The sequence below is a fragment of the Salmo salar genome, chromosome 09 (genome assembly GCF_965601325.2).
Source record: "Salmo salar chromosome 09, fSalSal1, whole genome shotgun sequence".
NCBI classification, from domain to species: domain Eukaryota; kingdom Metazoa; phylum Chordata; class Actinopteri; order Salmoniformes; family Salmonidae; genus Salmo; species Salmo salar.
The window spans coordinates 161,236,064-161,262,937 of record NC_138299.1 but is presented as its reverse complement, the minus strand read 5'-3'; the positions used below and the strand labels follow the sequence as shown (position 1 = coordinate 161,262,937).

At 49.4% G+C, this 26,874-nt stretch overlaps 1 protein-coding gene across 1 annotated transcript in view; it reads left to right on the top strand.

Moving 5' to 3' along the window:
- Positions 1-20,995, top strand: part of dhx34 (DEAH (Asp-Glu-Ala-His) box polypeptide 34) — a 36,706-nt gene extending 15,711 nt beyond the window's left edge. Inside the window, exons 6-16 of the mRNA XM_082956513.1 lie at positions 296-513; positions 7,156-7,330; positions 7,784-7,977; positions 8,111-8,212; positions 11,616-11,885; positions 12,048-12,221; positions 12,574-12,783; positions 13,572-13,874; positions 15,581-15,766; positions 18,053-18,200; positions 20,631-20,995. Of these exons, the coding sequence (XP_082812639.1) occupies positions 296-513; positions 7,156-7,330; positions 7,784-7,977; positions 8,111-8,212; positions 11,616-11,885; positions 12,048-12,221; positions 12,574-12,783; positions 13,572-13,874; positions 15,581-15,766; positions 18,053-18,200; positions 20,631-20,779 (2,129 nt within the window). The 3' untranslated portion in view covers positions 20,780-20,995. The remainder of the gene's footprint in view (positions 1-295; positions 514-7,155; positions 7,331-7,783; positions 7,978-8,110; positions 8,213-11,615; positions 11,886-12,047; positions 12,222-12,573; positions 12,784-13,571; positions 13,875-15,580; positions 15,767-18,052; positions 18,201-20,630) is intronic.
- The last annotated feature ends 5,879 nt before the right edge of the window (positions 20,996-26,874 follow it).

Genomic DNA, 26,874 nt, shown 5'->3' with positions numbered 1-26,874 from the left:
TATTACCTCTGAATGTGTCCTCCAGGCAAGGTGAAGGAGAGAGAGGACACAATATATTACCTCTGAATGTGTCCTCCAGGCAAGGTGAAGGAGAGAGAGGACACAATATATTACCTCTGAATGTGTCCTCCAGGCAAGGTGAAGGAGAGACAGGACACAATATATTACCTCTGAATGTGTCCTCCAGGCAAGGTGAAGGAGAGACAGGACACAATATATTACCTCTGAATGTGTCCTCCAGGCAAGGTGAAGGAGAGACAGGACACAATATATTACCTCTGAATGTGTCCTCCAGGCAAGGTGAAGGAGATGAGTTTTGACCCAAAGGCGAAGATGCAGCGTCTGCAGGAGTTCTGGATCAGTCGAGCCAGTTCTGAACAGAGGAAAGGCCGGGCCGGCAGGACGGGACCCGGGGTGTGTTACCGACTCTATTCTGAGTCCGACTACGAGGCCTTCGCACCTTACCCCGTCCCAGAGATACACAGGGTGGCCCTGGACTCACTAGTACTACAGGTATCCTAACCCCTAACCCTACACACCTTACCCCGTCCCAGAGATACACAGGGTGGCCCTGGACTCACTAGTACTACAGGTATCCTAACCCCTAACCCTACACACCTTACCCCGTCCCAGAGATACACAGGGTGGCCCTGGACTCACTAGTACTACAGGTATCCTAACCCTACACACCTTACCCCGTCCCAGAGATACACAGGGTGGCCCTGAACTCACTAGTACTACAGGTATCCTAACCCCTAACCCTACACACCTTACCCCGTCCCAGAGATACACAGGGTGGCCCTGGACTCACTAGTACTACAGGTATCCTAACCCCTAACCCTACACACCTTACCCCGTCCCAGAGATACACAGGGTGGCCCTGGACTCACTAGTACTACAGGTATCCTAACCCCTAACCCTACACACCTTACCCCGTCCCAGAGATACACAGGGTGGCCCTGGACTCACTAGTACTACAGGTATCCTAACCCTACACACCTTACCCCGTCCCAGAGATACACAGGGTGGCCCTGAACTCACTAGTACTACAGGTATCCTAACCCCTAACCCTTCACACCTTACCCCGTCCCAGAGATACACAGGGTGGCCCTGAACTCACTAGTACTACAGGTATCCTAACCCCTAACCCTACACACCTTACCCCGTCCCAGAGATACACAGGGTGGCCCTGGACTCACTAGTACTACAGGTATCCTAACCCCTAACCCTACACACCTTACCCCGTCCCAGAGATACACAGGGTGGCCCTGAACTCACTAGTACTACAGGTATCCTAACCCTACACACCTTACCCCGTCCCAGAGATACACAGGGTGGCCCTGGACTCACTAGTACTACAGGTATCCTAACCCCTAACCCTACACACCTTACCCCGTCCCAGAGATACACAGGGTGGCCCTGGACTCACTAGTACTACAGGTATCCTAACCCCTAACCCTACACACCTTACCCCGTCCCAGAGATACACAGGGTGGCCCTGGACTCACTAGTACTACAGGTATCCTAACCCCTAACCCTACACACCTTACCCCGTCCCAGAGATACACAGGGTGGCCCTGAACTCACTAGTACTACAGGTATCCTAACCCCTAACCCTACACACCTTACCCCGTCCCAGAGATACACAGGGTGGCCCTGAACTCACTAGTACTACAGGTATCCTAACCCTACACACCTTACCCCGTCCCAGAGATACACAGGGTGGCCCTGAACTCACTAGTACTACAGGTATCCTAACCCCTAACCCTACACACCTTACCCCGTCCCAGAGATACACAGGGTGGCCCTGAACTCACTAGTACTACAGGTATCCTAACCCCTAACCCTACACACCTTACCCCGTCCCAGAGATACACAGGGTGGCCCTGGACTCACTAGTACTACAGGTATCCTAACCCTACACACCTTACCCCGTCCCAGAGATACACAGGGTGGCCCTGAACTCACTAGTACTACAGGTATCCTAACCCTACACACCTTACCCCGTCCCAGAGATACACAGGGTGGCCCTGAACTCACTAGTACTACAGGTATCCTAACCCTACACACCTTACCCCGTCCCAGAGATACACAGGGTGGCCCTGGACTCACTAGTACTACAGGTATCCTAACCCCCCTACACACCTTACCCCGTCCCAGAGATACACAGGGTGGCCCTGGACTCACTAGTACTACAGGTATCCTAACCCCTAACCCTACACACCTTACCCCGTCCCAGAGATACACAGGGTGGCCCTGGACTCACTAGTACTACAGGTATCCTAACCCTACACACCTTACCCCGTCCCAGAGATACACAGGGTGGCCCTGAACTCACTAGTACTACAGGTATCCTAACCCCTAACCCTACACACCTTACCCCGTCCCAGAGATACACAGGGTGGCCCTGGACTCACTAGTACTACAGGTATCCTAACCCCTAACCCTACACACCTTACCCCGTCCCAGAGATACACAGGGTGGCCCTGAACTCACTAGTACTACAGGTATCCTAACCCTACACACCTTACCCCGTCCCAGAGATACACAGGGTGGCCCTGAACTCACTAGTACTACAGGTATCCTAACCCTACACACCTTACCCCGTCCCAGAGATACACAGGGTGGCCCTGAACTCACTAGTACTACAGGTATCCTAACCCCTAACCCTACACACCTTACCCCGTCCCAGAGATACACAGGGTGGCCCTGAACTCACTAGTACTACAGGTATCCTAACCCTACACACCTTACCCCGTCCCAGAGATACACAGGGTGGCCCTGAACTCACTAGTACTACAGGTATCCTAACCCCTAACCCTACACACCTTACCCCGTCCCAGAGATACACAGGGTGGCCCTGGACTCACTAGTACTACAGGTATCCTAACCCTACACACCTTACCCCGTCCCAGAGATACACAGGGTGGCCCTGAACTCACTAGTACTACAGGTATCCTAACCCTACACACCTTACCCCGTCCCAGAGATACACAGGGTGGCCCTGAACTCACTAGTACTACAGGTATCCTAACCCCTAACCCTACACACCTTACCCCGTCCCAGAGATACACAGGGTGGCCCTGAACTCACTAGTACTACAGGTATCCTAACCCCTAACCCTACACACCTTACCCCGTCCCAGAGATACACAGGGTGGCCCTGAACTCACTAGTACTACAGGTATCCTAACCCCTAACCCTACACACCTTACCCCGTCCCAGAGATACACAGGGTGGCCCTGAACTCACTAGTACTACAGGTATCCTAACCCCTAACCCTACACACCTTACCCCGTCCCAGAGATACACAGGGTGGCCCTGAACTCACTAGTACTACAGGTATCCTAACCCCTAACCCTACACATCTTACCCCGTCCCAGAGATACACAGGGTGGCCCTGGACTCACTAGTACTACAGGTATCCTAACCCTTCACACCTTACCCCGTCCCAGAGATACACAGGGTGCCCTGAACTCACTAGTACTACAGGTATCCTAACCCCTAACCCTACACACCTTACCCCGTCCCAGAGATACACAGGGTGGCCCTGGACTCACTAGTACTACAGGTATCCTAACCCCTAACCCTTCACACCTTACCCCGTCCCAGAGATACACAGGGTGGCCCTGAACTCACTAGTACTACAGGTATCCTAACCCTACACACCTTACCCCGTCCCAGAGATACACAGGGTGGCCCTGAACTCACTAGTACTACAGGTATCCTAACCCTTCACACCTTACCCCGTCCCAGAGATACACAGGGTGGCCCTGAACTCACTAGTACTACAGGTATCCTAACCCTACACACCTTACCCCGTCCCAGAGATACACAGGGTGGACCTGGACTCACTAGTACTACAGGTATCCTAACCCCTAACCCTTCACACCTTACCCCGTCCCAGAGATACACAGGGTGGCCCTGAACTCACTAGTACTACAGGTATCCTAACCCCTAACCCTTCACACCTTACCCCGTCCCAGAGATACACAGGGTGGCCCTGGACTCACTAGTACTACAGGTATCCTAACCCTACACACCTTACCCCGTCCCAGAGATACACAGGGTGGCCCTGAACTCACTAGTACTACAGGTATCCTAACCCCTAACCCTACACACCTTACCCCGTCCCAGAGATACACAGGGTGGCCCTGAACTCACTAGTACTACAGGTATCCTAACCCCTAACCCTACACACCTTACCCCGTCCCAGAGATACACAGGGTGGACCTGGACTCACTAGTACTACAGGTATCCTAACCCCTAACCCTACACACCTTACCCCGTCCCAGAGATACACAGGGTGGCCCTGAACTCACTAGTACTACAGGTATCCTAACCCCTAACCCTACACACCTTACCCCGTCCCAGAGATACACAGGGTGGCCCTGGACTCACTAGTACTACAGGTATCCTAACCCCTAACCCTTCACACCTTACCCCGTCCCAGAGATACACAGGGTGGCCCTGAACTCACTAGTACTACAGGTATCCTAACCCTACACACCTTACCCCGTCCCAGAGATACACAGGGTGGCCCTGAACTCACTAGTACTACAGGTATCCTAACCCCTAACCCTACACACCTTACCCCGTCCCAGAGATACACAGGGTGGCCCTGGACTCACTAGTACTACAGGTATCCTAACCCTACACACCTTACCCCGTCCCAGAGATACACAGGGTGGCCCTGAACTCACTAGTACTACAGGTATCCTAACCCTACACACCTTACCCCGTCCCAGAGATACACAGGGTGGCCCTGGACTCACTAGTACTACAGGTATCCTAACCCCTAACCCTTCACACCTTACCCCGTCCCAGAGATACACAGGGTGGTCCTGAACTCACTAGTACTACAGGTATCCTAACCCCTAACCCTACACACCTTACCCCGTCCCAGAGATACACAGGGTGGCCCTGAACTCACTAGTACTACAGGTATCCTAACCCCTAACCCTTCACACCTTACCCCGTCCCAGAGATACACAGGGTGGCCCTGAACTCACTAGTACTACAGGTATCCTAACCCCTAACCCTACACACCTTACCCCGTCCCAGAGATACACAGGGTGGCCCTGGACTCACTAGTACTACAGGTATCCTAACCCTACACACCTTATCCCGTCCCAGAGATACACAGGGTGGCCCTGGACTCACTAGTACTACAGGTATCCTAACCCTACACACCTTACCCCGTCCCAGAGATACACAGGGTGGCCCTGGACTCACTAGTACTACAGGTATCCTAACCCCTAACCCTACACACCTTACCCCGTCCCAGAGATACACAGGGTGGCCCTGGACTCACTAGTACTACAGGTATCCTAACCCCTAACCCTACACACCTTACCCCGTCCCAGAGATACACAGGGTGGGCCTGGACTCACTAGTACTACAGGTATCCTAACCCCTAACCCTACACACCTTACCCCGTCCCAGAGATACACAGGGTGGCCCTGGACTCACTAGTACTACAGGTATCCTAACCCTACACACCTTACCCCGTCCCAGAGATACACAGGGTGGACCTGAACTCACTAGTACTACAGGTATCCTAACCCTACACACCTTACCCCGTCCCAGAGATACACAGGGTGCCCTGAACTCACTAGTACTACAGGTATCCTAACCCTTCACACCTTACCCCGTCCCAGAGATACACAGGGTGGCCCTGGACTCACTAGTACTACAGGTATCCTAACCCTACACACCTTACCCCGTCCCAGAGATACACAGGGTGGCCCTGGACTCACTAGTACTACAGGTATCCTAACCCTACACACCTTACCCCGTCCCAGAGATACACAGGGTGGCCCTGAACTCACTAGTACTACAGGTATCCTAACCCCTAACCCTACACACCTTACCCCGTCCCAGAGATACACAGGGTGGCCCTGGACTCACTAGTACTACAGGTATCCTAACCCCTAACCCTACACACCTTACCCCGTCCCAGAGATACACAGGGTGGCCCTGAACTCACTAGTACTACAGGTATCCTAACCCTACACACCTTACCCCGTCCCAGAGATACACAGGGTGGCCCTGAACTCACTAGTACTACAGTATCCTAACCCCTAACCCTTCACACCTTACCCCGTCCCAGAGATACACAGGGTGGCCCTGAACTCACTAGTACTACAGGTATCCTAACCCTACACACCTTACCCCGTCCCAGAGATACACAGGGTGGCCCTGAACTCACTAGTACTACAGGTATCCTAACCCTACACACCTTACCCCGTCCCAGAGATACACAGGGTGGCCCTGGACTCACTAGTACTACAGGTATCCTAACCCCTAACCCTACACACCTTACCCCGTCCCAGAGATACACAGGGTGGCCCTGGACTCACTAGTACTACAGGTATCCTAACCCCTAACCCTACACACCTTACCCCGTCCCAGAGATACACAGGGTGGCCCTGGACTCACTAGTACTACAGGTATCCTAACCCCTAACCCTACACACCTTACCCCGTCCCAGAGATACACAGGGTGGCCCTGGACTCACTAGTACTACAGGTATCCTAACCCCTAACCCTACACACCTTACCCCGTCCCAGAGATACACAGGGTGGCCCTGGACTCACTAGTACTACAGGTATCCTAACCCCTAACCCTTCACACCTTACCCCGTCCCAGAGATACACAGGGTGGCCCTGAACTCACTAGTACTACAGGTATCCTAACCCTACACACCTTACCCCGTCCCAGAGATACACAGGGTGGCCCTGGACTCACTAGTACTACAGGTATCCTAACCCTACACACCTTACCCCGTCCCAGAGATACACAGGGTGGCCCTGGACTCACTAGTACTACAGGTATCCTAACCCTACACACCTTACCCCGTCCCAGAGATACACAGGGTGGCCCTGGACTCACTAGTACTACAGGTATCCTAACCCCTAACCCTTCACACCTTACCCCGTCCCAGAGATACACAGGGTGGCCCTGAACTCACTAGTACTACAGGTATCCTAACCCCTAACCCTACACACCTTACCCCGTCCCAGAGATACACAGGGTGGCCCTGAACTCACTAGTACTACAGGTACTGAACGACTGAAATCCCTCTTCACGTTTCTGGTTTTCTATTCCCTATAGTTACTTCTGCATGCCAAAATATTGTTTCCTGTCCTTACAGATGAAGAGTATGAATCTGGGAGACCCACGATCCTTTGTGTTTATCGACCCTCCTCCTGCGGCCAGTATCCAGACTGCAGTAACCTACCTCAGGGAACAAGGGGCGCTAGACGCGAGAGGAGATCTCACCTCTATAGGCAGCCTGCTGGCACAACTTCCTGTTGACGTGGTCATAGGTACATTCCTCTGAAATAAAGTTATATTCTCTTTATAAACCACAAGCCCTGACCTCTAAATCTGTGTTCAAATACATTTTTTTTTTAAATACTTATTTTCTGTGTATTTTAGAGTATTTTCAAATAATGGGGCCTGAATCATCTAGTGCTATTGGAAGTATTTGAAAGTATTTTCAAATACTTTTGGTTTAAATGTATGGGAGTGTATTTGAGTATTTTTCAAATATATGCCAATACTTTCCAAGTGTATTTCCAGATACATTCCAATATTCAACTACTTGTCTTTTCAAAGAAAAAATATCTGAATACTCACTTCGAATGTATGTGAGAGATATTTTAAATAGTTTTTGAAGTGGCATGTGTGTGTCCAGGTAAGATGCTGTTGCTGGGGTCTGTGTTTAAATTGGTGGAGCTGGTCCTGACCCTTAACCCTTGACCTCTCTGTGTGTCCAGGTAAGATGCTGGTGCTGGGGTCAGTGTTTAACTTGGTGGAGCCGGTCCTGACCGTGGCTGCTGCCCTCAGTGTTCAGTCTCCATTTCTCCGCTCGGCCCAACACAACCCCGACTGTGCCACAGCACGCCAGCCCCTGCACTCCAACCAGGGAGACCCCTTCACTTTACTCAACACCTTCAATGCCTGGGTGCAGGTCAGCCAATCGGGACACAGAAAACATCTTTGATCACCCTCTGTGCAAAGCCACTCACTTACATCTTTTAAAGATCACAAAATATTCCCTTTAGAGTGATTGACATAATAGTTCATCAAAACTTCTCCTCCAGGTGAAAGGGGAGAGAGGAGGTGCCAGCAGGAAGTGGTGCAGGAGGAGAGGACTGGAGGAACAGAGACTTTATGAGATGGTCAACCTACGAAGACAGTTCAAGGTAGGACAGCCACACCTGACATCAGTGTGTAATAAATGTGTCATTCTGTTTCTGTCATAAATATTCTCTATGGTGATAAAACCCCCCATCTTCTCTCTGGTGATAAAACCCCCCATCTTCTCTATGGTGATAAAACCCCCCATCTTCTCTATGGTGTTAAAACCCCCCATCTTCTCTCTGGTGATAAAACCCCCCATCTTCTCTATGGTGTTAAAACCCCCCATCTTCTCTATGGTGATAAAACCCCCCATCTTCTCTATGGTGATAAAACCCCCCATCTTCTCTATGGTGTTAAAACCCCCCATCTTCTCTATGGTGTTAAAACCCCCCATCTTCTCTCTGGTGTTAAAACCCCCCATCTTCTCTATGGTGTTAAAACCCCCCATCTTCTCTATGGTGTTAAAACCCCCCATCTTCTCTATGGTGATAAAACCCCCCATCTTCTCTATGGTGTTAAAACCCCCCATCTTCTCTATGGTGATAAAACCCCCCATCTTCTCTCTGGTGTTAAAACCCCCCATCTTCTCTATGGTGATAAAACCCCCCATCTTCTCTATGGTGTTAAAACCCCCCATCTTCTCTATGGTGTTAAAACCCCCCATCTTCTCTATGGTGTTAAAACCCCCCCATCTTCTCTATGGTGTTAAAACCCCCCATCTTCTCTATGGTGTTAAAACCCCCCATCTTCTCTATGGTGTTAAAACCCCCCATCTTCTCTATGGTCATTTGAGTCAGATTAGTTGTCTGTCGCATATATTTCTAGAGATCACTACTTGAAAATAACTCGGTTTTGCATGGACATTGCCATGGCATCATCACTTAAATATTAAAAAAAAATATATATGTGCTTAGTATTGTTTTATTTGACAACTGGTATAAAGCAGGATAAACCCTTATAAAACAACGGAATAAACTTTGCTGTTATTCGGAGACGGTGACTGTGTTGGTTGTATGAAGTTGGCCAGTTGCCAATATATCGTCCAAAGACCGGCTTCGAAGGCATTATCACTTTTATACAATGGGGTTTACCAACATATTCAAACAATGACTGATATATTTTCATTTAAAAACGTTGTTTAGATTAATTTATTATTGATACTATTTCATCCTTCCACAAGATATGGTCCTGATACAAATCTATGGTTTCTACCGAAGCCGGATGATCGTTCGTTCTATCGGTTCGGTTGCAGAGACGCAACCCAGTCGTTCAGTCTTTTGGTTCTGTATCTATGGACGCGACCCAGTCGTTCAGTCTTTTTGTTCTGTATCTATGGACGCGACCCAGTCGTTCAGTCTATTTGTTCTGTATCAATGGACGACCCAGTCGTTCAGTCTATTTGTTCTGTATCTATGGACACGACCCAGTCGTTCAGTCTTTTGGTTCTGTATCTATGGACACGACCCAGTCGTTTTAATCTAAGTGTTCCACTGCCATAATGGCTGGTAATGTTCTTGCTTGCTTGTTGCTTGCTAGCTAGCCAACTAGGGCGAACTTATAGTCACGTCAAAAAGTGCAGCCAGAATAAAAGCAAAGTATTTGCATTTTGTTTTAGCTGTTTTCTGGTGACATTTATTTGGACACACCCATAACAATGAGCTAATGAGGCACGATTTAGCCTGGAATAGAAAATGTGCTCTCAGGTCAGGACACTGTTGTTCAGAGGAGCTAGCCAACAACACGGCCAACAACGCGGCCAACAACGCGGCCAACAACGCGGCCAACAACGCGGCCAACAACGCGGCCAACGCACAGCCAACAACGCGGCCAACGCACAGCCAACAACGCGGCCAATAACACAACGAACAACGCGGCAAAGAACGCGGCAAAGAACGCGGCCAACAACGCGGCCAACAACGCGGCCAACAACGCGGCCAACAACGCGGCCAACAACGCGGCCAACAGCACGGCCAACAGCACGGCCAACACAATCACTTCAAACTGAAGCTAGAAAGACTGTAAACTAGCTACGCTTCGTTTCACATTTGTTTTCAATTGAGATTTCTTTGTATATATATCCATAAAAATGACACCAACTGATTTATGATTTCTACTGGCTGAAAAATGCTGCCTGCCTGTCTGTCTCGTCCCGACTCCCGAGCCGTTCATTACTACGGGACAGCTGACGATGAAACAATGTTGCAAATGTCAGAGAAACAGACGGAAAGATTTACATAAATATCCGCTGTTAAAAACGAAATGTTAGCATAAAAGAAATGTGAGAAAATGCCTAGATTATTTTTTATAGTGGAGATCATAGTTTATAAATTGCTGGGTTATAAGGTCTTCCCTGTGGCTCAGTTGGTAGAGCATGGTGTTTGCAACGCCAGCATGGTGTTTGCAATGCCAGGGTTGTGGGTTCGATTCCCACGGGGGGGGCCAGTACAAAAAAAATTCATGAAATGTATGTATTCACTACTGTAAGTCGCTCTGGATAAGAGCGTCTGCTAAATGACTAAATGTAAATGTAAGAATTTGTTTTTAATAACTGTCTTGCAGAGTTAAATAAAAGTAAATAAATAAATTGCCTGGCTGGGCTGATGAGACGGTGGATTGCATCAGTCGGATGGAACAGAGTAAATAGGCATTTTAACGTCATAGATTTAACCGGTGGTAAACTGTGGAATAAACACCGGCTGGAATGCGCTTTTAACCAAAGTATGAATTTGCTTATGAAAAATGTAAATATCAATGAAAAATAAGTATTTATACCGGTTACACATGTGCTTTCAAATTGTTTTCTTTGGTAACTATGGTATAAACGTGATTAGGGCGTCCATTCTGTACATTAACTTTGGAAAAATTTAACTCGGCAAAAGCGACTCGGCTCCTCCTCGTTCTGGCTTAGTCGTCTATTATTTCGAAGGTAATGTACACAACCACGGAAAAATAAACGCACACCTATAAAGGCGAGGTGCTGGCTAGCGGAGTAGAAAACTACAAAATAAGGGAAAGCCGCACAGTCTAAGAGCTCAGATTAAAAAAATGTATAACCTAATAAACCAACGTTTCGACAGCAAAGCTGTCTTCATCAGGGTATCATCACAAACACTGCGAGATGAGTCGTTTATATAGTGTCAAGAGACACACAGGTGTTTGTAATCATGGCCAAGTGTGGCCTAATATCATTGGTTAACTCAAATATATAAAAAAAAAATGGCATACAAAGAACATACAAATGGATAGCATACCATCATAGCATTTGTAGTCTAAAATGTATCTAACAAACAGTTACAATGACAAAATCACAATAATCACAAGAATGGCTTCAGATCAAAGTCAATGTTGAGACCGAAGGGAGCGAGGGTCTTTTAAAAATCTCGTTTTAACCATAAATTATCACAACGTATGTACACAACACCGGTATTTATCCCTTACGCGTTTCTCTGTCCGGTGAGACAACAGGAGCTTTTGCGCAGTCATGGTCTGTTGGAGGTACTGGAGGAGAGGGCTCCCTCTGGTGGGGAGCGAGGACAGCGCAGGGAGAGATTGACCGAGAGGAGGAAGTTACACCAGCTGAAGAGGGAACATGACCTGGCGGAGGGCGGCAAGAGGAAAGTACTGAGACTGGAGGAGGGACAGGAAGGAGATTCGGGGTCGGACACAGAGGAAGGCGCGACGGGAAGGGACGGGAAGGACAACGAGCAGACAGGAGGACACAATCCGGACATACAGGTGAGGATGACGTCACTGTAGACGGAACCATGGCGACAGACCAGTTGGTTACACTGTCAAATTACCGTAATTAATAAGATAAATGCTTAAATTATATTTTCTTATAGAGGCATATGAATTGTAATCCTTACAAATTCTTATGTCTTAAACCCTCCCCTACAGGAAATAAAGTTCAAGCTTCGCCACAACGTGTCAGAGCTCCAGGAAGCGGCGTCGGCCAGCCAGGACCTGTCGTCAAGGCAACAAGCCCTTCTGAAGCTGCTGGTTTGTCGAGGCCTTTATCCCCAGCTGGCATTGCCAGACGAACACAACGCCAACCGCAAGGACTCGGAACAGGTGTGTGGTGTGTGTGTGTGGGGAACGGGAAAGTGTGTGTGCGTGCGTGCGTGCGTGCGTGTGTGTGTGTGTGTGTGTGTGTGTGTGTGTGTGTGTGTGTGTGTGTGTGTGTGTGTGTGTGTGTGTGTGTGTGTGTGTGTGTGTGTGTGTGTGTGTGGGGGGGGGGGGGGGGGGGGGGAACAGTGATAATGTTCCTGTCTCCTACAGGTGTTCCACACCCGTAACAAGCAGGGGGTAGTGATCCACCCCACCAGCGTGCGTGCGTGCGTGGCCTGTCCCCGGGCCACACCCGACGCGGGGGTGGATCCACCCCACCGCGTGCGTGGTGCGGCGTGCGTGGCCTGCCCTACAGGTGTTCCACACCCGTAACAAGCAGGGGGTAGTGATCCACCCCACCAGCGTGTTTGCCAGCGACCCAGAGGTGCTGCACGTCCCTGAGGAGGGGAACAGAGAGGGGCCTGACAAGGGGGAGAGCAGTAAACACCAGCTCCTAGCCTTCGTTACTCTACTGGAGACCAACAAGCCTTATGTTTCCAACTGTGTCAGAGTCCCAGCCCTGCAGGTCAGTACCGGGTCAGTCTCGGCCCTGCAGGTCAGTACCGGGTCAGAGTCTCAGCCCTGCAGGTCAGTACCGGGTCAGTACCGGGTCAGTCTCAGCCCTGCAGGTCAGTACCGGGTCAGAGTCCCAGCCCTGCAGGTCAGTACCGGGTCAGTACCGGGTCAGAGTCCCAGCCCTGCAGGTCAGTACCGGGTCAGAGTCCCAGCCCTGCAGGTCAGTACCGGGTCAGTCTCAGCCCTGCAGGTCAGTACCGGGTCAGAGTCTCAGCCCTGCAGGTCAGTACCGGGTCAGAGTCTCAGCCCTGCAGGTCAGTACCGGGTCAGAGTCCCAGCCCTGCCAGGTCAGTACCGGGTCAGAGTCCCAGCCCTGCAGGTCAGTACCGGGTCAGTACCGTGTCAGAGCCCCAGCCCTGCAGGTCAGTACCGGGTCGGTACCGGGTCAGAGTCTCAGCCCTACAGGTCAGTACCGGGTCAGTACCGTGTCAGAGTCCCAGCCCTGCCGGGTCAACACTGTGTCAGAGTCCCAGCCCTAACAGGTCAGTACTGGGTCAGTCTCAGCCCTGCAGGTCAGTACCGGGTCAGTACCAGGTCAGAGTCCCAGCCCTAACAGGTCAGTACCGGGTCAGTACCGGGTCACAGTGTCTCTGCAGCTACTGTGCTCGATGCCTGACAAAGATCCACCTCAGACTGAAATGTTATCAGTATCACAGTTGGTTTAGGAGCACAGCTTTTCTGTTTCCTGTATGCTGTGTTTCTCTCCTGACTGTCTGTCTGTTCACGTCCCCCTTCCAGGCCCTGTTGCTGGTAGCTAACTCCTTGGACAGTAATGCTGACTGTACCAGGCTGGTGGTGGACGGCTGGTTGGAGGTAGGGCTGACAGGAGAGGGGGCTCTGAAGGTTCTGTCCACCTCCCTCACTCTCAGGGCCGACTGGGAGCGACTCCTTCTAGCCCAGCTGGGACAGGGCACTCTGGGGGCCGGAGCGGGGAGCAGGGCCAAGGCTGGGAGAGGAGAGGGGCTGGGGGTGCCTGGGCTCTCCCGTAAAGACCTGGAGAAACTCAGTGAAGGACTGGTCCGCTTCCTGCTGTACACTGAGGTACAGGAACACCTAACCTTTAACATTGAGGAAGAGTATTTTAAAGTATGGTACATTTTGTATTTAACTTCTCAGGGCTGTGTGGGACGCTACTGTCCCACCCACGGTTCACACAGCCAGTGAAAAATCAGAGCGCCAAATTCAAAACAACAAAATGTCATAATTCAAAGTTCTCAAACATACGACTATTTTACACCATTTTTAAAGGTACACATCTCCTTAATCCAACCACATTGTCCGATTTCAAAGAGGCTTTACGGCAAAAGCATAAAGTTAGATTATGTTAGGACAGTACATTGACAAAACATTACACACAGCTATTTTCAATGCAAAGACAGGTGTCACCAAAAGCAGAAAACCAGCTAAAATTATGCACTAACCTTTGATGATCTTCATCAGATGACACTCCTAGGACATCATGTTACACAATACATGCATTCTTTTGTTCGATAAAGTTCATATTTATATATAAAAACAGCATTTTACATCGGCGCGTGACGTTCAGAAAATATTTTCCCTCAAATGCTTCCGGTGTATCAGCGCTACAATTTACAAAATTACTATTTGAAAACATTGGTCAAATCTAATATTGTCATTCAAAGAATTATAGATTAACATCTCGTGAATGCAACCGCATTGCCAGATTTAAAAATAACTTTACTGGGAAATCACACTTTGCAATAAACGAGGTGCTATGCTCAGAAAAATAGGCTAGGCGATACATGTTAGCGCCATCTTGGAACAATCTAAAATCAAATATACTATTGTAAATATTCTCTTACCTTTGATTATCTTCATCAGAAGGCACTTCCAGGAATCCCAGGTCCACAACAAATGTAGTTTTGTTCGAAAAAGTTAATAATTTATGTCCCAATAGCTCCTTCTTGTTAGCGCGTTCCGAAGGCTACTCATAATGTACGAGGCGCGCGGGACATTTTGTCGTCACGAATGTGCAAAAAAATAATATTTACGTTCGTTCAAACATGTCAAACGTTGTATAACATAAATCTTTAGGGCCTTTTTCAATCAGAGCTTCAATAATATTCAAGGCGGACGATTGCATTGTCTTACTAAACGTTTCGGAAATTAAGGGTCCCCACGGGCGGCCACGTCATAGTAGTAATGGCCCTCCCTCTATGACCAACTTTCCAGGCCTCTCTTTCGGTCAGTTTTTACCGGAGAAGACTCAAACCACTTTGTAAAGACTGTTGACATCTAGTGGAAGCCTTAGGAAGTGCTAAATGAATCCTAACTCACGGTGTGTTTCATATGCAAAGTGTTGAAGGTGATTCCACTAATCAGATTTCCACTTCCTGCATGGAATCTTCTCAGGTTTTGGCCTGCCATATGAGTTCTGTTATACTCACAGACACCATTCAAACAGTTTTAGAAACTTTAGGGTGTTTTCTATCCAAATCTACTATTATACTATTATATATATTATATGCATATTCTAGTTACTGGGCAGGAGTAGTAACCAGATTAAATCGAGTACGTTTTTTATCCGGCCGTGCAGATACTGCCCCCTAGCCCCAACAGGTTTTAACTGTGGGTTCTAGTTATAACATAAAAAGTAGGACTTTGTTTTTCCTACCATGTGACCTGACCAGGAAAAGCTCTCATCTCTATTCAGTCACGTCCCTCATTTATTGTCTAGGTAACATCATGAGAACACCCCCACTGAGGTGTCTGTCTGTCCTCTCCAGGTGAGCTACAGTCTACGTCGTTTGACAGGCCTGCAGGTACAGAACCTCTACGTAGGTCCCCAGGCCCAGACCGAGTTCTCTGAGCCCCGTGCCCCAAACCCCCTTTTCCCTGGGGTGGAGGCGCAACCTGACACCATCAAGGGAGGCCTCCAAGTCACCAAATACTTCACCTACAACTGCCTCACTGTGAGTAGAACCAGGTTATCATATGACCAACTACAGATGGACAACTGACTTCACTCCACAAGCACCCATAGACCAGTTCTGGCTTTGGTTTAACCAATCAGATGAGTCGACGACACGAGCTGACTCAGACCAAAACACATCAGAACGTTTCTGAATATCGGAGAGGAAACTTTAGGCAGTTAGTCAACACTATATATGCTCCCAACTATTTAATGGGTCAACCTGGGGGTCAACCTGGGGTCCACCTGGGGGTCAACCTGGGGTCCACCTGGGGGTCAACCTGGGGTCCACCTGGGGGTCAACCTGGGGTCCACCTGGGGGTCAACCTGGGTGTCCATCTGGGGTCAACCTGGGGTCCACCTGGGGTTAACCGGGGGTCCACCTGGGGTCCACCTGGGGGTCAACCTGGGGTCAACCTGGGGTTAACCTGGGGTCAACCTGGGGTTAACCTGGGGTCCACCTGGGGTCCACCTGGGGTCCACCTGGGTGTCCACCTGGGGTCCACCTGGGGGTCAACCTGGGGTTAACCGGGGGTCCACCGGGGGTCCACCTGGGGTCCACCTGGGGGTCCACCTGGGGTCCACCTGGGGGTTAACCTGGGGTCCACCTGGGGGTCCACCTGGGGTCCACCTGGGGTTAACCGGGGGTCCACCTGGGGGTCCACCTGGAGGTCCACCTGGGGTCCACCTGGGGGTCCACCTGGAGGTCCACCTGGGGTCCACCTGGGGTCCACCTGGGGTTAACCTGGGGGTCCACCTGGGGTCAACCTGGGGTCCACCTGGGGGTCCACCTGGGGTTAACCGGGGGTCCACCTGGGGTCAACCTGGGGTCAACCTGGGGTCCACCTGGGGTCCACCTGGGGGTCCACCTGGAGGTCCACCTGGGGTCCACCTGGGGTCCACCTGGGGTCCACCTGGGGGTCCACCTGGGGTCCACCTGGAGGTCCACCTGGGGTCCACCTGGGGTCCACCTGGGGGTCCACCTGGGGTTAACCTGGGGTCCACCTGGGGTCAACCTGGGGTCCACCTGGGGTCCACCTGGGGGTCCACCTGGAGGTCCACCTGGGGTCCACCTGGGGTCCACCTGGGGTTAACCTGGGTGTCCATCTGGGGTCCACCTGGGGTCAACCTGGGGGTCCACCTGGGGTCCACCTGGGGTTAACCTGGGTGTCCATCTGGGGTCCACCTGGGGTCAACCTGGGGTCCACCTGGGGTCCACCTGGGGTCCACCTGGGGTTAACCTGGGGTCCACCTGGGGGTCCACCTGGGGGTCCACCTGGGGTCCACCTGGGGTCCACCTGGGGGTCCACCTGGGGTCCAACTGGGGGTCCACCTGGGGTCCACCTGGGGGTTAACCTGGGGTCAACCTGGGGTCAACCTGGGGTCCACCTGGGAGGTCCACCTGGGGGTCCACCTGGGGTCCACCTGGGGTCCACCTGGGGTTAACCTGGGGTCCACCTGGGGTTAACCTGGAGGTCCACCTGGGGGTCAACCTGGGGTCCACCTGGGGTCCACCTGGGGGTCAACCTGGGGTCAACCTGGGGGTCCACCTGGGGTTAACCTGGGGTCCACCTGGGGTCAACCTGGGGTCCAACTGGGGTCCACCTGGGGGTCCACACAAAACATACAAATAGATACAAACTATCTGGGTCCAATAGGGGAGAGGCGTTGTGCCAGGAGGAAGTTGTTTATCAAAGTTAGCTCGCACATTTAGTGATCTGGTGATTCTGTACCGTTCTGTATTGTAATGTGTCTAATGTGTCTGTATTGTAATGTGTCTGTACTGTCTGTATTATGTCTGTATTGTAATGTTGTGTCTGTATTGTAATGTGTCTGTACTGTCTGTATTATGTGTCTACTGTAGGTTGTCTGTACTGTCTGTATTATAATGTCTGTATTGTAATGTTGTCTGTACTGTAATGTGTCTGTACTCTACTGTCTGTATTGTAATGTGTCTGTACTGCGACGTGTCGGTAGTGTCTGTACTGTGATTTGTCTGTATTGTGATGTGTCTGTATTGTAATGCTGTGTCTATTGTAATGTTGTCTGTATTGTAGTGTAATGTGTCTGTATTATACTGTCTGTAGTGTAATGTGTCTGTACTGTAATGTGTCTGTACTGTCTGTATTATACTGTCTGTACTGTCTGTATTATACTGTCTGTATTGTAATGTGTCTGTACTGTAACGTGTCTGTACTGTAATGTATCTGTACTGTCTGTATTGTACTGTCTGTATTATACTGTCTGTACTGTAATGTGTCTGTACTGTAATGTGTCTGTCCCCCAGGACTCTAAGGACCTCTACAGTGAGTGTCTGCGTACGTTCTGGTCCTGTCCCCACTGTGACCTGTACAGTCCCGTCACACCGCTGGAGAGGATGAGCCACGAAGCCACCTGCAGGCCGCCTGGGGAACAGCAGGACAACCAGGACAAAGGTCAGGCTCAAATGGCACCCTATTCCCTATCTAGTGCACTACTTTAGACCAGAGCCCTATGGCACCCTATTCCCTATATAGTGCACTACTTTAGACCAGAGCCCTATGGAACCCTATTCCCTATCTAGTGCACTACTTTAGACCAGAGCTCTATGGAACCCTATTCCCCATCTAGTGCACTACTTTAGACCAGAGCCCTATAGAACCCTATTCCCTATCTAGTGCACTACTTTAGACCAGAGCCCTATGGAACCCTATTCCCTATCTAGTGCACTACTTTAGACCAGAGACCTATGGCACCCTATTCCCTATCTAGTGCACTACTATAGACCAGAGCCCTATGGCAGAGGGTTAATTGTAGTGTACTATATAGGGGAAAGGGTACTATTTGGGATGCAGAATACAGTGCATTCAGAAAGTATTCAGACCCCTTCCCTTTTTCCACATTTTGTTACAGCCTTATTCTAAATTATTTTTCCCCCTCAATCTACACACAATACCCCCATAATGACATCACAATACCCCATAATGACATCACAATACCCCATACTGACATCACAATACCCCATACTGACATCACAATACCCCATAATGACATCACAATACCCCATAGTGACATCACAATACCCCATAATGACATCACAATACCCCATAATGACATCACAATACCCCCATAGTGACATCACAATACCCCATAGTGACATCACAATACCCCCATAATGACATCACAATACCCCATAGTGACATCACAATACCCCCATAGTGACATCACAATACCCCATAGTGACATCACAATACCCCATAATGACATCACCATACCCCATAGTGACAAAGCATAAACAGTTTTAGAATGTTTTGCAAATGTATTAAAATTAAAAAAAGATACCTTATTTAAATAAGTATTCAGACCCTTTGCTATGAGACTTCCTTGATGTTTCTACAACTTGATTGGAGTCCACCTGTGGTAAATTCAATTGATTGGACATGATTTGGAAAGGCACACACCTGTCTATATAATGTCCCACAGTTGACGGTGCATGTCAGAGCAAAAACCAAGCCATGAGGTCGAAGGAATTGTCCGTAGAGCTCAGAGACAGGATTGTGTCGAGGCACAGATCTGGGGAAGGGTACCAAAACATTTCTGCAGCATTGAAGGTCCCCAAGAACACAGTGGCCTCCATCATTCTGAAATGGAAGAAGTTAGGAACCACCAAGACTCTTCCTAGAGCTGGCCGCCCGGCCAAACTGAGCAATCAGGGGAGAAGGGCCTTGGTCAGAGAGGTGACCAAGAACCCGACGGTCACTCTGACAGAGTTCCTCTTCTTCTTCCAGAAGGACAATCATCACTGCAGCACTCCACCAATCAGGCCTTTATGGTAGAGTGGCCAGACAGAAGCCACTCCTCAGTAAAAGGCACATGACAGCCCGCTTGCAGTTTGCCAAAAGGCACCTAAAGGACTCTCAGACCATGAGAAACAAGATTCTCTGGTCTGATGAAACCAAGATTGAACTCTTTGGCCTGAATGCCAAGCGTCACGTCTGGAGGAAACCTGACACCATCCCTACGGTGAAGCATGGTGGTGGCAGCATCATGTTGTGGGGATGTTTTTCAGCGCCAGGGACTGGGAGACTTGTTGGGACCGAGGGGAAAGATGAACGGAGCAAAGTACAGAGAGATCCTTGATGAAAACCTGCTCCAGAGGACTCAGGACCTCAGACTGGGGCGAAGGTTCACCTTCCAACAGGACAATGACCCTAAGCACACAGCAAAGACAACGCAGAAGTGGCTTCGGGACAAGTCTCTGAATGTCCTTGAGTGGCCCAGCCAGAAACCGGACTTGAACCCGATCGAACATCTCTGTAGAGACCTGAAAATAGCTGTGCAGCGACGCTCCCCATCCAACCTGACAGAGCTTGAGAGGCTCTGCAGAGAAGAATGGGAGAAACTCCCCAAATACAGGTGTGCCAAGCTTGTAGCGTCATACCCAGGAAGACAACAAAGTACTGAGTACCTGGTCTGAATACTTATGTGAATCTCAGTTTTTTTTTATTTGTAATACATTTGCAAAACTTTCTAAAATACTGTTTTTGCTTGGTCATTATGGGGTATTGTGATGTCATTATGGGGTATTGTGATGTCATTATGGGGTATTGTGATGTCATTATGGGGTATTGTGATGTCATTATGGGGTATTGTGATAGGGGTTATTGTGATGTCATTATGGGGTATTGTGTGTAGATTGAGGGAAAAACAATTGAATCCATTTTAGAATAAGGCTGTAACATAATAAAATGTGTATAAAGTCAAGGAGTCTGAATACTTTCTGAATGTACTGGATATATGTAATATGATGTCTAGGAATGAAGCTAACTGATAGATTGTATATTATCGTAACATAACAGACTGACAGATGCTGTTGTCTGTTTCAGAGGGTGACGACGTGAAGGCAGCCTCCTCTTCCTCCTCTGTGTCCAGTCTGGCCAGAGTCTACCACTGTGATGTCTGTGACAAGGACCTGACACTCACTTCTACAGAGATCCTCAAACACAAGAGACAGCACATGCACTCTGGACGTTGAAAACAGAGATCCTTAAACACCCAAGAGACAGCACATGCACTCTGGACGTTGAAAACAGAGATCCTTAAACACCAAGAGACAGCGCATGCAGGTTGAGAGAGAAGTTTCCTGCCTAGATCACCTGATCAGGACAAAGTAATGACCTCCAATTAACTGCTATGACGAAACTGAAGGGGTTTAACGTTTTATAATAAAATAAAAAGTCACGCCTCTTTTTCTTCTGGTCATGTGATTTTTGGGTTTCATCTCGACTCATATTTTTTAATTTAACCTTCATTTAACCAGACAAGTCAGTTAAGAACAAATTCTTATTTACAATGACAGCCTGGGAACAATGGGTTAACTGCCTTGTTCAGGGGCAGAACAACAGATTATTACCTTGTCAGCTCAGGGATTCGATCTTCCGACCTTTCGGTTACTAGTCCAACTCTCTAACCACTAGGCTACGCTGTCGCCTCTACACTCTAACCACTAGGCTACGCTGTCGCCTCTACACTCTAACCACTAGGCTACGCTGCCGCCTCTACACTCTAACCACTAGGCTACGCTGCCGCCTCTACACTCTAACCACTAGGCTACGCTGCCGCCTCTCCACTCTAACCACTAGGCTACCTGCCTCCTCTACACTCTAACCACTAGGCTACGCTGCCGCCTCTACAGTCTAACCACAAGGCTACGCTGTCGCCTCTCCACTCTAACCACTAGGCTACCTACCTCCTCTACACTCTAACCACTAGGCTACGCTGCCGCCTCTACAGTCTAACCACAAGGCTACGCTGTCGCCTCTACACTCTAACCACTAGGCTACGCTGTCGCCTCTACACTCTAACCACTAGGCTACGCTGTCGCCTCTACACTCTAACCACTAGGCTACCCTGCCGCCTCTACACTCTAACCACTAGGCTACGCTGTCGCCTCTACACTCTAACCACTAGGCTACCCTGCCGCCTCTACACTCTAACCACTAGGCTACCCTGCCGCCTCTACACTCTAACCACTAGGCTACCCTGCCGCCTCTACACTCTAACCACAAGGCTACGCTGTCGCCTCTCCACTCTAACCACAAGGCTACGCTGCCGCCTCTACACTCTAACCACAAGGCTACGCTGCCGCCCTATTGGTCGAAGCTCTGTCAGCTCCCCTCCTCAACTCCATGGTAACAGACTGAACGACATGCACGTGTCATAGAGGAAGGAAGGAAGGAAGGAAGGAAGGAAGGAAGCGTTTGGTTAAAATATAGAGGGTTTAATAATGATACAAACCCACGATATGGAACACCTTAAAGCAGCACATTGGCACAAAGTCAGACAGCACGGGAAGATAAAAACCTGTCTCCAAAAATAAATTAACCAATCAGAATAAATATCTCATTAAATAAATAAACAGGTCATATTTCAGTAATTACTTTGAAACAAATAAATACATATTAAAATGCACATTGGCAGAAATAAATTAATTGACCCCACCCCGTCCCCCCCTCCCAAAAAAATAAATATAAATAGTATTTAAATACAGAGTTACTACGAAATCAGGTTATTGATTAATCAAATCAAAAGGCACATTTATTAAGATGTAAGAATGGGGCCTTGGGTTGAGATGCCATATAGCCTGTCTCTCTCTCTCTCTCAGTACTGTGTTGAGATACCATATAGCCTGTCTCTCTCTCAGTACTGTATTGAGATACCATATAGCCTGTCTCTCTCTCAGTACTGTGTTGAGATACCATATAGCCTGTCTCTCTCTCTCTCTGTACTGTATTGAGATACCATATAGCCTGTCTCTCTCTCTCTCTCAGTACTGTGTTGAGATACCATATAGCCTGTCTCTCTCTCAGTACTGTATTGAGATGCCATATAGCCTGTCTCTCTCTCTCTCTCAGTACTGTGTTGAGATACCATATAGCCTGTCTCTCTCTCAGTACTGTATTGAGATACCATATAGCCTGTCTCTCTCTCAGTACTGTATTGAGATACCATATAGCCTGTCTCTCTCTCTCTCTGTACTGTATTGAGATACCATATAGCCTGTCTCTCTCTCTCTCTCAGTACTGTGTTGAGATACCATATAGCCTGTCTCTCTCTCAGTACTGTATTGAGATGCCATATAGCCTGTCTCTCTCTCTCTCTGTACTGTATTGAGATACCATATAGCCTGTCTCTCTCTCTCTCTGTACTGTATTGAGATACCATATAGCCTGTCTCTCTCTCTCTCTCTGTACTGTATTGAGATGCCATATAGCCTGTCTCTCTCTCTCTCAGTACTGTATTGAGATACCATATAGCCTGTCTCTCTCTCTCTCTGTACTGTATTGAGATACCATATAGCCTGTCTCTCTCTCTCTCTCTCAGTACTGTATTGAGATACCATATAGCCTGTCTCTCTCTCTCTCTCAGTACTGTATTGAGATACCATGTAGCCTGTCTCTCTCTCTCTCAGTACTGTATTGAGATACCATGTAGCCTGTCTCTCTCTCAGTACTGTATTGAGATACCATATAGCCTGTCTCTCCTCTCTCTCTCTCTCTCTCTCTCCAGTACTGTATTGAGATACCATATAGCCTGTCTCTCTCTCTCTCAGTACTGTATTGAGATACCATATAGCCTGTCTCTCTCTCTCAGTACTGTATTGAGATACCATATAGCCTGTCTCTCTCTCTCTCCAGTACTGTATTGAGATGCCATATAGCCTGTCTCTCTCTCTCTCTGTACTGTATTGAGATACCATGTAGCCTGTCTCTCTCTCTCTCTCTCTCTCTCTCTCTCTCTCAGTACTGTGTTGAGATACCATATAGCCTGTCTCTCTCTCAGTACTGTATTGAGATACCATATAGCCTGTCTCTCTCTCTCTGTACTGTATTGAGATACCATGTAGCCTGTCTCTCTCTCTCTCTCTCTCTCTCAGTTCTGTATTGAGATACCATAAAGCATGTCTCTCTCTCAGTACTGTATTGAGATACCATGTAGCCTGTCTCCCCCTCGGCACTGTGTGTGAATCAAACATATCGGTGGTAGAAATATACTGTCGTGTGTGTGTGTGTCTGTGTTTGTCAAATCAACATCTAACCTGAATATTGTGTGTGTGTGTGTACAGATCAGTTGATATGTGTAGGGAATTACGGCCATTTTAACAACACTTTGCTTGGAGTTGTACTTCTGCCATCTGGGGTCTCTGTGACTGGTCTGGAAAGGACAGGGTTTAGAGCACTACCTGGGTATAGTAACCTGTGTTACACTGATAGACGTCCCCCTCCCATACTCTAGGTACTGGTGTTACACTGATAGACGTCCCCCCTCCCATACTCTAGGTACTGGTGTTACACTGATAGACGTCCCCCTCCCATACTCTAGGTACTGGTGTTACACTGATAGACGTCCCCCTCCCATACTCTAGGTACTGGTGTTACACTGATAGACGTCCCTCTCCCATACTCTAGGTACTGGTGTTACACTGATAGACGTCCCTCTCCCATACTCTAGGTACTGGTGTTACACTAATAGACGTCCCCCTCCCATACTCTAGGTAGTGGTGTTACACTAATAGACGTCCCCCCTCCCATACTCTAGGTAGTGGTGTTACACTGATAGACGTCCCTCTCCCATACTCTAGGTACTGGTGTTACACTGATAGACGTCCCCCCTCCCATACTCTAGGTAGTGGTGTTACACTGATAGACGTCCCCCTCCCATACTCTAGGTACTGGTGTTACACTGATAGACGTCCCCCTCCCATACTCTAGGTACTGGTGTTACACTGATAGACGTCCCCCTCCCATACTCTAGGTACTGGTGTTACACTGATAGACGTCCCTCTCCCATACTCTAGGTACTGGTGTTACACTGATAGACGTCCCTCTCCCATACTCTAGGTACTGGTGTTACACTAATAGACGTCCCCCTCCCATACTCTAGGTAGTGGTGTTACACTAATAGACGTCCCCCCTCCCATACTCTAGGTAGTGGTGTTACACTGATAGACGTCCCTCTCCCATACTCTAGGTACTGGTGTTACACTGATAGACGTCCCCCCTCCCATACTCTAGGTAGTGGTGTTACACTGATAGACGTCCCCCCTCCCATACTCTAGGTAGTGGTGTTACACTGATAGACGTCCCCCTCCCATACTCTAGGTACTGGTGTTACACTGATAGACGTCCCCCTCCCATACTCTAGGTACTGGTGTTACACTGATAGACGTCCCCCTCCCATACTCTAGGTACTGGTGTTACACTGATAGACGTCCCCCTCCCATACTCTAGGTACTGGTGTTACACTGATAGACGTCCCCCCTCCCATACTCTAGGTACTGGTGTTACACTGATAGACGTCCCCCTCCCATACTGGAGGTACTGGTGTTACACTGATAGACGTCCCCCTCCCATACTCTTGGTACTGGTGTTACACTGATAGACGTCCCCCTCCCATACTCTAGGTACTGGTGTTACACTGATAGACGTCCCCCTCCTATACTGTACTCAAGTTTCCACTGATTTAGAGGGGTGTCATCAAGAGAAGGTAGGTTCCTCTTCAATCCTCTGTTTCCTGGTAGATTAAAACAGGGATTTTAAACACTCCATACTCTCAAGCAGACATGTCAGCCTCCTACAAAATCTCTCATGGACAGATGCACATAACATAACATCTGACACAATATTTTAGTTCTGGGATTTCCGTGTTTTAGCCAATACAAGATGTCTGAACCGAGAGCAGTCTCCTGTATTCCACCAACTCAATTTAGTTTCTCTCATCCTACTCTATAACTACCACGTCTCTAGCAGAGACGGGGCTAGTGGAACAGACGGGGCTAGTGGAACAGACGGGGCTAGTGGAACAGACGGGGCTAGTGTAGTGGAACAGACGGGGCTAGTGTAGTGGAACAAACGGGGCTAGTGTAGTGGAACAGACGGGGCTAGTGGAACAGACGGGGCTAGTGGAACAGACGGGGCTAGTGTAGTGGAACAGACGAGGCTAGTGTAGTGGAACAGACGAGGCTAGTGTAGTGGAACAGACGGGGCTAGTGTAGTGGAACAGACGAGGCTAGTGTAGTGGAACAGACGAGGCTAGTGTAGTGGAACAGACGAGGCTAGTGTAGTGGAACAGACGGGGCTAGTGTAGTGGAACAGACGGGGCTAGTGTAGTGGAACAGACGGGGCTAGTGTAGTGGAACAGACGAGGCTAGTGGAACAGACGGGGCTAGTGTAGTGGAACAGACGGGGCTAGTGGAACAGACGGGGCTAGTGTAGTGGAACAGACGAGGCTAGTGTAGTGGAACAGACGAGGCTAGTGTAGTGGAACAGACGGGGCTAGTGTAGTGGAACAGACGGGGCTAGTGGAACAGACGGGGCTAGTGTAGTGGAACAGACGGGGCTAGTGGAACAGACGGGGCTAGTGTAGTGGAACAGACAGGGCTAGTGGAACAGACGAGGCTAGTGTAGTGGAACAGACGGGGCTAGTGGAACAGACGGGGCTAGTGGAACAGACGGGGCTAGTGTAGTGGAACAGACGAGGCTAGTGGAACAGACGGGGCTAGTGTAGTGGAACAGACGGGGCTAGTGGAACAGACGGGGCTAGTGTAGTGGAACAGACGGGGCTAGTGTAGTGGAACAGACGGGGCTAGTGTAGTGGAACAGACGGGGCTAGTGTAGTGGAACAGACGGGGCTAGTGGAACAGACGAGGCTAGTGTAGTGGAACAGACAGGGCTAGTGGAACAGACGAGGCTAGTGTAGTGGAACAGACGGGGCTAGTGTAGTGGAACGACGGGGCTGGTGTAGTGGAACAGACGGGGCTGGTGTAGTGGAACAGACGGGGCTAGTGGAACAGACGGGGCTAGTGGAACAGACGAGGCTAGTCGAACAGACGGGGCTAGTGTAGTGGAACAGACGGGGCTAGTGTAGTGGAACAGACGGGGCTAGTGGAACAGACGGGGCTAGTGTAGTGGAACAGACGAGGCTAGTGTAGTGGAACAGATGAGGCTAGTGTAGTGGAACAGACGGGGCTAGTGTAGTGGAACAGACGGGGCTAGTGTAGTGGAACAGACGAGGCTAGTGTAGTGGAACAGACGGGGCTAGTGTAGTGGAACAGACGAGGCTAGTGTAGTG